This window comes from Nanorana parkeri, unplaced genomic scaffold (genome assembly GCF_000935625.1).
Source record: "Nanorana parkeri isolate BGI_ZX_2015 unplaced genomic scaffold, ASM93562v1 scaffold136, whole genome shotgun sequence".
Taxonomy (NCBI): domain Eukaryota; kingdom Metazoa; phylum Chordata; class Amphibia; order Anura; family Dicroglossidae; genus Nanorana; species Nanorana parkeri.
The window spans coordinates 307,778-319,905 of NW_017306404.1; the positions used below are offsets into that span (position 1 = coordinate 307,778).

Genomic DNA, 12,128 nt, shown 5'->3' on the forward strand with positions numbered 1-12,128 from the left:
ACATGACTGAGGAAAGCTGCCTTGCTTCCTTAATCATAATATATAGTAATTATGAGCTGCTTCAGCATATGTTTATGTCTTGCTGTGTTGCCTTTGGCCAAGTAACCTCAGACTAGCATCTTTGTTTCTTGAAACTTAGTGATGCACCGAAATTACATCTTCAGACCAAAACCAAAATTAGAAAATGTGTTAGGCCGAAACTAAAATGAAAATTACATTTTTACAACCTTTTAAAAAATGGTATTATTATTATTATTATTTTATTATTATTTTTTATTTTACTGTAGGGGGCTTTGGGAAATATCAGGGGTCTAAACCCCCGATATTTATCTTTTAAAATAGAAAAAGAAATTGACAACAGAGTCCTGAATATCTTTTTCTGCAGCCACTGTTATGAATGAACAGGAAGCCTCTATACTGAGTGCTCCTGTTCATTCACATACTGTGGAGATAGTATAAGTTACAGTCCCATTCGGCATCCTGACAGCTTCTCACCTCCCTGCCAAATGAAAGCAGCTGAATCAGCTCTGTGTTCCCTCCGATCCCCGCTGTCTCTGCAGACACAGGTGGGGGAGAGCAGCAGGGACACAGACCGGTGCCCAACAGGCAGGAGAGAAGCTAGGGATGCACCGCATTTCTGGCCGTTTGGGTACTAAAAATTTTGCATTTTGTCCAATTTTGGAACCTGAAATTTTGCTGCATCCTTAAAAATGTATTTATGGGTGTCCTTGTTGGCAGCCTCCTACCCTACATCCTTCGATCTGAAATTTTAGGGAGTTGGGTGGAAAGTTGTTGGTCGCCTATACAGGGAGCAAAATTCAACCAGTTCTCGATGAACCAGCTGAAATTTACTGAATGGGTGGCCCTGTTGGCAGCTTCCTACCCTACATCCTTTGATCTGAAAATGTTGGGAGTTGTATGGAAAATCAGCTGCAGTCACTGTTCAGGTATTCTGACAGTGACACACCCACCACTATCAGAATGCAATCCACGCTGTTTAGCATGGATGGCGGTATCTTTTAAATTATTTATCATTCTGCCCACTGGGACAGTTTTCCTATAGCATATATTCCTTCAATTTTCTTGCTTGTTTTGAATAGACCAACCATTTTATCAAACACATAATTATGTCCAACCGATACTTCTTTGCTACCATTCTGCTCTGCTTCATACATTTAAATCTGTTTCATTTGTTTAAAGAGTGAACTTTTTGCAATGCAATTTAAACTGAGGATATGGTGAGAAAATGCGTAAGCAGAGGTTAACGTCAATGAAATCAACATGTCAAATCAATTGGTAGATCCTGAAATATAGGCAATTTAATTTACATGCATTATTTTTCCTGAAAAAGTTGAGCGTGGTCCCACCCCTTCTATCTCTCAAGACTTTCTATGGTCTTTGAAGCTGCCTATCACATCGAAGGCCCAATGGGGAGGCTCCAGAGGAAAGAGAAGTGCAAGAGAAGTTTCATTAATTTATTTTAAAATTGTAATCTGTATGCAAAAGAAGTTCAATGTCGATAAATGTAAGGTAATGCACCTTGGAGTTAAAAATAGGCAAATGGACTATAAACTTATGGGGGTGCCACTAGGGTAGTCGGAAATGGAGAAGGATTTGGGGGTCATTATAGATCGCAGACTGAAGAACAGTGCCAGACTGCTGTAAACAAAGCAAGCAGAGTCCTGTCTTGCATTAAGAAGGGTATGTATTGCAGGGACAAGTCTATCATTTTGCCACTTTACATATCACTGGTTTGGCCACATCTGGAGTATGCGGTCCAGTTTTGGTCACCGATACTCAGAAAGGATGTCCTTGAGCTGGAAAAAGTTCAGAAGAGGGCAACCAAACTCATTAAGGGGTTCGAGGATCTGAACTATGAAACAAGGTTGTTAAAATTAAATATGTTCTTGTTGGAGGTTAGGAGATTAAGGAGGACATGATTTTCATGTATAAACTATTTAAGGGTGACAGCAACCTTAGTAACAAACTGTTTACGGTCAGCTCCATAACAAAGACCCAGAGGGCACAACCAAAAATTGGTGGAAATTTTTTTTCAACATACAGGGCGCAAGGGATTCTTCACAGTTAGAGCGGTTAAGGTCTGGAACTCGCTGCCGCAGAAAGTGATTTCAGCTATAAGTGTGGAATCATTCAAGAGACTCCTGGACGAGTTCCTTGGAGACCATAACATACAGGGGTACAGGTACTGCTAAGAGAAAAATCACACATGGACACATATACACGCACACACCTGTTCATAAATGCATACATGCAATAGGTTGGACTTGATGGACTTATGTCTTTATTCAACCTCAAATACTATGTAATTATATGTAACTATGTAACAAATGTAGGTGTCTTTATCTCTGGATCTACTGATTGCTTTAACATGGCTTTCACTAAAGGTCATCGTTTTTCGCCCCGTTTTATAGCAGGTATACTTTTAATTCCCATATTCAAGGTGGCATCTTGACAGCTACCACTTCCTACTCTAACAAACTAAAATATAGTTCTGAGTGTTAAACTAATTGTTTGCAGACTAGGCACACCAGATTCCTATACATGCATTCCTTCTAGGCCTGCAAATAGCATGTATCACTATAGAGACATTCCTACTCCAGGGCTATACCCCCCATGTAGCTTCATGTTTTGCAGTCAGCTGAACCCATAATATCCACACTTTTCTGGAAATTCAAATTGAGCTGTAAAAGTCACGATTCTTAATTACATTTGTAGATATGCTTTAGGAAGGGAAGTCTGTTGGGTGGCTATCTTGGTGGAGAAGCCTTTTACAAGCTACACAATCCTGAGCAACAATAATATGAATATTAAAATAATATATGTAATATGAATATTTAACACTAACTATGTTCAATCAGTAATCTTCCGTATTCCTTTCCTGAAACTAAAAAGGAAAACATAATATAATGCAATGGAAAGGTGTAGGGGTTGTGTTCAAAGCACACACAACCTGGTAAGCTAACCCTTAGTAATTAAAAACATGGGTACAACATTTTAGACCGCCATCTGAAGATGATTTGTTGTTTTAATTAAAGAAGACTGTTTACTATTTAGAATGTGTACCCCTCTTGAAAAAGCCTATCTTGTTCATAAAATGACCCAACCTAAAATTGCATTGTTTGGTTTTGGTTTTGCAACCCAGGAGCTGAATACATATAGTTTATACACTTGTTACTTATTGCGAAACTCCTTCTCCCCTGTTCGTTTATATATTCCTTAAAACACTAGATCAGAATTCTATTCTTATTAGAAACTCATTACCTGAAATGAGAAAATGTTGGCTGTAAGACAACACAGACCATAATAAGTCCTAGCATATACTATCCTGTTATAGCACCACCATTGTATTAGGAATACATACTACAGTTATTTTTGATAATGCAATCAAAGCTTACTTGGAAAAAATCCCTTTTAATCTACTTTCTGTCTGCCCATCACTTTAACAACTTCCTGGATTTCCATTATGCTTTGTGTGTCTTTATCTGCTGCTTGATGTGATGCAATCTTAATTTCTCAATACTACGTATCCCATCATGTATTGCTTTCAGCAAGCATTGATAATGTTACATTTTTTAAATGTTGAGTTGTGACACAAGAAAGTGTATATTCACTAGGCTGAGTGAGATTATGTCAGTAAATTGAGGAAGTAAATCCTATGGGCATCTTCAATAAGTAAGTTTACAAACTTTTAGATCCATATAGTTATTAGGAGTGGGAATGAACTTATGGAAATTCAGTATAGAAATACATAATTATTCTTAGTTTTTGACCATAGATACCCTTTATTAAATCAGAAGGGCTTAATTAGATCTAAACCCTAAGCTAACATGATCCTTGTTCAGGTACTTCCTGTTGTTGGTGACAACTGTCTCTTTGATGTGCTCCTGTGTTGTCTCACAGTCATATGCTTCCCTGGTGCAGACCACAAGTAACTGTTCTGATACAAATTACGCAGTCATGATCCTCTGCTGCCACTATCAGAAAACCAGTCCAAAACTGTGTGTAGCCAATTCTGGAATGCATGCATATGACTACGGCCAGATCCTTCGGCAGCTTTGTGAATAGACCCCTTAATGTCATCCAGTTAAGGTTTAGATCTACCATCATACACTGGGATGCTAGCTCAGTTTATTTACACTTAGCAGACTAGGATCAGCAGACTTGGATGTGTTTTCAAGGGTTGTTTGCATATTTTCCTAGAAAACATTTGGTCACTTTTAGTATTATGACAAAATTGTTCTTTTCATTTCACAAGACTGGAAGTACATCATACTAGATGTCTGTGTGGATCTCATCTAGCCAGTAGAACATAAATAATCAAGTTATCTGCCTATACCAACATAGCTAGCTTCATAAATATAGACGCAATTGAGCACTAATCAATACTTCATGTTCAATGGTGCAAAACTGGAATTAGTATAGATTTTCTGACTGCTGCTCATTTTAATTATTCAAACATTTACTTGCTGTTATTGTAGTTTTCGTATTACAGTCTCTATAAATAATGTCTTTTGGTGTATAAATGAATGATATTATTTAGGGAAATGCCAGAGGTAATGAGGAGAAATAAATAATAGGCAAGTCCATGTATTGTGGTATCATTGGTTGTGATTATTGCTTTGCTATAATGTTATTGTAATACAGTTTAAGTATTGTATTGCCCAATATCTATGAACAGCCAAAGGTGTAATTGTATCTAATGCAAGTATATCTATTTTAATGTTTCAATCTATCCATTGCCATATAGAACACTGCGAATATAATTTATCAAGACAAATGTGTTTATATTTAATTTTTTTTTTGGTCAGCCTAAAGGAAATGCATGGTGTGTTTTATATGTACCTGTGTATGACTACCCCATCAGTACTTCGTTGGGCCACGAGATGACTCCACAAGATTACTTTGTTTGGCCGCCTCGTGACTCCACGAGATGTTGAAAGGTGATGCGAGGAATCTGACACTGCACTGTTGCCCTTCTGTTGTCTTGTACCAGTCTTGCCACTCTCCGTTCTGCCCTAACATTGACTAGTCGCTGACGGACATAATTTGCACAATCAGACCCAGATTTTCAGCTGACAGTCCAGTCTTTAAACACTATAACAACAGCTGCTCTTGAATATTTAACTAATTCTGCTGTTTTGCTGATACTCGCGCCATGGCTCTGAGCGCCAACAATCATCCCACGTCCAAAGGCTGTTAAATCGCGTTGTTTACCCATATCTGCAGAAAAAGTCATGGTAAACAACCTGCTTCCCTATTTATAATGGTCTGGCCCTCTAGCAACTTCAGCGCGAAATTATAGCTAATTATAGCTAATTTGCCTACAAACGTCAGGTGGTCATAATAATCTGGCCACTCAGTGTGTGTGTGTGTGTGTGTATATATATATATATATAGGAATGCAGTGGGTTTGGGTGTACAGCATGTTCAGGACAGGCATGTATAGAATATGGGGTGTTCAGTATGTGCAGGACAGTAGTGCAGAGAGTACGTGGTGTTCAGTATGTGCAGGACAGGAGTGAAGCGGGTATGGGGTGTGCAGTATGTGCAGGACAGGGGTGAAGAGGGCATGGGGTGTACAGAAGTTATGGGGTGTACAGGTGGCAGAAGGTATGAGGTGTGCAGCATGTGCGGGACAGGCGTATAGAGGATATGGGGTGTGAAGTATGTGCAGGATAGGAGTGCAGAGGTATGGGGTGTTCTGTATGTGCAGGACAGGTGTGCAGAGGGTAAGAGGGAGAGCTAAGGCCCCGTTCACATTGAGCGATTTATCGCGTGGTAATTCCCGCAATATCGCGGCTATTTACCGCGCGATATCGCTCTTCAATGCTTTGCAATGGGGCAAAGGGTCCTGCTGTTGCGGGTTATGTGTCGCTACAGCAGGACTCTTTTTGGAGCGGATTTTGCAGCGATTCTCGCTTGCTCAATGCAAGCATTTGCGCGATATCGTGCAAAATGCAAATCGCGTGACAAACGCGCGATTTGCGAATCGCGCAGTGTGAATGGGGCCTAAATGTACAGAGCAGGAGTGAAAAGCAGTCTATGCAGGGGAGGAGTACGAGGGTATGCCAGCAACAGTATGTGCAGGAAAGGGGTGTGGAGGATATGACAACAGGCAGTATGAGCAGGGGGTATGACAGTGGGCAGTATGCGCAGGGGTGGTGTGCAGAGGGTGTGACAATGGGCTGTATGTGCAGGAACAGAGTGTGGGGGGCATGATAAGGGTCAGTATGTGGAGCAGAGAAAAGGAGTGTGAAAAGCAGACACATTATGCAGACAACATATGTAAAACATGGTTGAGGAAGGAGTTAAAAGTGTTAATGTGGTGAAATATTTTCCTCAGAGATATGTTGCAGTTGGAGACCCATGGTTTTTAATTCTAATGTATGAATCCATCAATCAATAAATCCATGAACCATGTCATCAATTTATGCCATGTATTTCATTTAAGCTAATGCAGTAAAAATTAATTTAGATCACAAAACAGCAAAATACACAGTTTAAATACAAATTTGTACTGGTTTATTTACCACTGAATTTTTGTAGTCCTTTACAGTTATTTACATTCTAATACTATGCTACACAGCCAGGTAGGTGGCCTACAGTACATATTTCCTAGTTCAGTTTCCTTGAACATTCTTTTTTATTGAAGATTATTTCAATAAACATATTTCAGGACAGTGTTGCTTAGCTGGTGGCATCTGATCCTCCAGTGCTACCTTTAAGGCCCTTGTGACCAAATGACTAAACCTCTTCATGCAAATGTTTGTAGAAGGGAGTAGATTGGATTAAATTCAGAGCCACCAAACAGCTGACACAATTTGGGGTCTATTTATAATTTTTTCATACAAGATTCACACAACGTTCACCTAGGTAATTGCTGTATGGTGCTTTGCAGATCCCCAGTGTTTTTGGTTTACTGTACCAGGATCTCATTGAACGGTGAACAAAGAAGAGAAAATAATATTCTTCCCTATCACTTCATTTAAAAAAACAGTATTCAATCAGAGTTCTTGTTTAATTGTTCAAAGATAAAACCTGATTGGTCACTATGGGCAGAAATACCACTTTAGTTCACATTTTCGTATCTATAATTGCTATAAATCAGCACCTGAAAATGACAGATAGTTATTTGAGCCTTATTTGAGTGCCCCAAATGTAACTGATACCGTCAAATGATTTAAAACACAGGTAGAACATTTTTTATGCAAACTCAAAAAATGTTTGCTATAAGAAATTCACGATTTAGTGTGTTTGTACACCTTGCATAACATTAAAGCTACCAATCTACCTTATCTTGAAATTCATGACAACTACAGTGTAAACAGAAGAAGGTGTATAAAATATTATGCTTAACAAATAGCATGGAAATGAAACGTAAAATGGTCATAATCTACACTATAGTATTGATTTGAAGAACATAAAGTCACCCATGTAATATACCACAGGTACTGACCATGTGAAATATCAGAGCACATTCAGAGGGTCATTGTGTTTGATTTATTTCACCAGCTCCCTGTTTCTTCACCAGTGGAATTGAACAGTTTATTTATGCTACTGTCATGCTCCAGTTTTTGATAAAGAAAAAGAAAGAGAATGCCTGCCAATGAATGTCAAAATTGCATTAAGCACTCAGTTTTATGGATAATTACTAGCATTATTCACATGCTCAGATACATAACTCATAATAATATATACATATTTTGCTACAAAGCACTCATTAACAGTAATGTATAAAGGAGACAGAAGTCACAGAGTACAAGACTGTTGACTTTTTTTGCAGTTGAAATATCTAATTCCTTTAAAGGCCTACTTTGATGGGCTTCAGTGGGCAAATGCAATGCGAGTACTTTTCACATTAGTTTTAGACACTTGTAAGATCAGTAAGAATTCATTAAAGGTGCACTATTTCTGCATTAGACCTACTTCAGATGCTGTTGCATTCTAAGAAGCTTAAAGAATTCTAGAAAATTCTGTATGTAATCTACCAAGTCTTTAATAGCCTCCCTTCATCAGTGGTACTTACTGGTCTCTGTAGACATCAAGGATGTGTACTTGCATGTCCCTATATTTCCAGCACATAAGCAGTTTCTTCACTTTGCTGTGGGTCCTCAGCATTTCCAGTTCATGGTTCTGCCTTTCAGTCTGTTTTCCACTCAACGTGTATTCACCAAGGTTCTAGCCCCTGTGCTTGCCTGGTTACACTTCCAGGGCATCCAAATTGTGGGATATTTGTGCGACCCAGTGTTGAAGGAACAGTTGGCACTAATCAACAATGTGTTAACTCTTCCACAAGAAAAACATTTAATTCTTCAGTCCCAGACTCAGACTCTTTTGTCCAAGAGTCGACTGACTGTTTGCTTTTTGCATGGGAGTAATGGGACTGATAGCAGTCTTCTTCGAGACAGTTCTGTTTGCCCATTTTCATTTCAGACCCCTACAACTCAACATTCTGTAGGACAAATCTGTGTAGTCTCTGGACATATTTGCCTGTCATGGGGGAGTGGGTCCTACAAACGGAAGTGCTCCAGAGCCTGTGTCACTGGTAGGGGATAAACAAATGTGGATCTCTTGCCTTCCAGGTTCAACAGCAAATGGGACAGGTTTGTCTCCAGGTAAAGAAATCCTCTGCAAAGGCAGTGGGTACTCTGGTGGCTCCATGGAATTGGTAGAACCTGATCTATGTCCTTTTCTCCCCCTCAAACTCCTTCCTTGTTTACTCCGCAGGATAGAGTTAGAGGGCATTCTGCCGATGGCTGTTAAAGCTCAGGTCTTGAGAGACAGGGGTCTCCCTGAATTGGTGATCCCCACAATGTTAAAAGCCAGGAATTCAACTTCTCATGAGATCTTACATCGCAATGAAGGTATACTTCACTTTGTGTGTTGAAGGAAACCTTAATGTCAGCCCAGGGACAAATACTAACCTTATTATAATCAGGACTAAAAATAACAATTGGCCCTAAATACAATTAGCTACTCATTCTTCAATTTCCTTTGTGCAGGGTGCTTCTCATGTTGTTCCCTCTGTGTGCTCACCTGTTTCTTCCAGTGGTTTGAATTTGGTTTTCTCATCACTTCAAAAACAGGCCTTTGAAAAAAATCAGGGATCTTCATCTTCTATGCTCACTCAGAAGGTTGTTTTACTTGTTGGCATCATTTCTGCAAGGCATGTGTCTGAACTGGCAGGTTTATCCTGTAAAAACCACACAAAAACTTGCACAAAGATAAGGTGGTGATAAGGCCTAAAGCCTCCTTCCTTCTCAAGGTGACTTTGACTTTTCACCTTAACTAGGACATTGTGCTCCTGTCCCTCTGCCTGGCCTTAGTACATCTAACAGAAATTTCCCTTTATTGTTTGCATGTAGTTCGTGCTGTGTGTGTCTACCACGCAGCCAATGTTCACATTAGAAATACTGACTCACTTGTAATCCCTGATGGTCCCCACAAAAAGGAACCAGCTTCACGTTTCACCATTTCTTTGTGGCTCAGACAGACCATCATTTAGGCTTATGGTCTTAAGGATTGGGTTCCCCCCTTTCCTGTCAAGGTGCACTTTACCAGATCTGTTAGTGCTCCTTGGACATTTTTGGCATCAGACAACTTGTATCCTATCCTATTTGGAAATCTGCCACCTGGTTTTCAGTACACAAATTTTGTAAGTTTTACCAGGTGGAAGTTCAGGTCTCTTCTGATGCCAGCTCTGGTTCTTTAGGTGGCTCTCCTATTTTTTGCGTAGATGGCTTGTTAGCTTTTTTTTGCTGTGTTGCCCATCTTTCAGTTGGACTGCTTGTGGACATCCCAAGTGCCTTTAAATCTTGTCCTTCAATGAACAAAGAAAACAGGATTTTTGCACTCATTGTAAAATCCTTTTCTTTAAGTTCATTATGGAACACAGGTCCCACCCCTATGTGTTTATGGTCTTGCTCTCACCACTACTTTACTGCAAAACTAAGGCATGCTGGGAATAGGAGGGTTTATACAAAGCTGGTCACTGTTTTTTTGTCTGCCAGTGTCCAAATCCTCATTTTGTGGAGCCCAGCTCACATTTTGCATAGAGCTCACAGGTGTTCAGCTACATTTTTGCCCTACTGTCACTTTTTTTTTTTATTCCTTCTTGATCCCAATTGCACCTGTGTTATGCCAGTCCCCAAATGTCTCTCACATAAGCAGGAAGATAATTCATAACTATTCATTTACAGTGCAGAAGAAGTATGATTTAGCATTCCTACTGCCAGATTAAGGCCGGGTACACACCTCTGCATTTTTCAGCGCTGTTCAAAGTGCTGAAAAACGCTCAGCAAGTGAAATCCCATGAATCCCTATGGGCATGGTTCCCACCTGGGCATATTTCAGCCCGTGGAAATGTGCTGAAAAACCCCCAACACCCAAACAAGTACAGGAGCTTCTTTGGGGCGTTTTTCCACGCATATCCATTGGTATTCCGGAGTGTGGCTCGGGGTTAACAAAGCGGTAACCCCGAGCCACACTCGGGAATACAGCGTAGGACTTACCTTGTCCGCGATCCCCGCTGTGTCCTTCGGCCGCTGCCGACTTCCGGGTTCTGTCCCTTGCGAGCGGCCGCGTCGCAGGTAGGTGGAACCGGCGGGAAGTTTGAAAGTTTAAAAAAAAAATAAAGGAAAAAAAAATCATACCGCTAGGGAGGAATAAAAACAAGCATTGAACGTGCGTTTCACTGAACGAAAAAACGTGATAAAAAAAGCGCAAAAAACAAGCTGAAAAACGAGCAGAAAAAACACGCCTATGGTACGCCCAGGTGTGAACCGAGCCTTAGGGAAGAACATTTACTACACTTGCTCTTTATATCTTGGGGTGGAACATTGTATTGCACCATGATGGAAGGATTTTGTCCAGCCACTTCCTCGAGGGCATTCCTACTGACGAGACTCTGACCTTGTGTTATGGTAGGAGTGGACCGGATAGTAAGTCAGGAATTCATTACGTAAAAATTTAAAATTATCAAGGTACTTTTTGGTTGAGTCAAAGGATGAAGTGGAATTTAAACCATTTTGAAGGAAAGATATATAAAAGAAGCACATTTTCCTTTTTTAAACAAGATTCTTGGTACAAATTCTATATTTTTCCAGACTTAACTTTGTTAAAACAGAGCTCTGTTTGGAAGATATTCATGCTCCAGGCATTCTAGGAGTTCAAGAAGGCATCATTTATCTTTTTCTGCCTGCCAGTCATATTCCATTGTCACTCAGATGTTTTGATGGGACTCAGGATAGCTTGATGTATGCAGACATTTTAATATGAAAAGGGTAATTTGAATGGTGCTGGAAAAATCCACTTGTCAAATGACTGTGTTTTAAATCTGGCCCTAGCTCATTACTGAAGCACAAATGGATTAGCCATATAGAACAAATGTAAGGAGAGAAAGGTTAAAGGATAATTATAGAATAAATGCTTTGAGTAAAGACCAGAATCTAAAAGTCTTTGGATATATGCGGGGTAGTTCATTAATACTCTTCTGGAAGTGAATGGGTTATTGAGAACATTAAGGCAGCAAATTAACTATTGACAAGGTCAATCCCATTGAATAATCAACACTGATATATATCTCGGTCATTGTGTGCACGACTGTCTATCTCTGCCTGTCAAAAATTTTCTTCCAGTTCTCACCTTCATGTACTTTACACACATACACGTGTACTTTACACACTGTATATATTATAGCTTTGGATCTGTAAAATAAAGATCATACTCATCTCTGAAAAATCAGAAGAATATGTTAGGATGAATATAAAAAAAATGCTAATGAGGTGCAAGCCTACTCTTGACATCCATCTTACTGTCCTTTTACAGGAAGAAGTCGGAAGGCTTCAACATTCATTTGAACAAATCAATGATGGGGCCTGCTTGCTGGCAAGGTAAAAGTTCAGCCTGTTATAACAAAAAACTTTATTTCAGGAAAAAAAAGACTTTACCCCAGGTAGAAAACACTTATTCATGCCGGTATGTGTTTATTTTAAAAGGATTAGAAGGGATCTTTTTAAAGCAAGGGTAAGCTTCAACTCAACCTGAGAACAAGTCTACCACATTAAGCATATACTCAAAATTAAAACACATTTTAATTTTGTATAGAG

At 39.5% G+C, this 12,128-nt stretch overlaps 1 protein-coding gene across 1 annotated transcript in view; it reads left to right on the forward strand.

Moving 5' to 3' along the window:
* The window catches only part of LOC108785006 (schwannomin-interacting protein 1), a 323,306-nt gene that overhangs the window by 48,387 nt on the left and 262,791 nt on the right, over window positions 1-12,128 (forward strand). Inside the window, exon 2 of the mRNA XM_018553973.1 lies at window positions 11,848-11,912. Within this exon, the coding sequence (XP_018409475.1) occupies window positions 11,848-11,912 (65 nt within the window). The remainder of the gene's footprint in view (window positions 1-11,847; window positions 11,913-12,128) is intronic.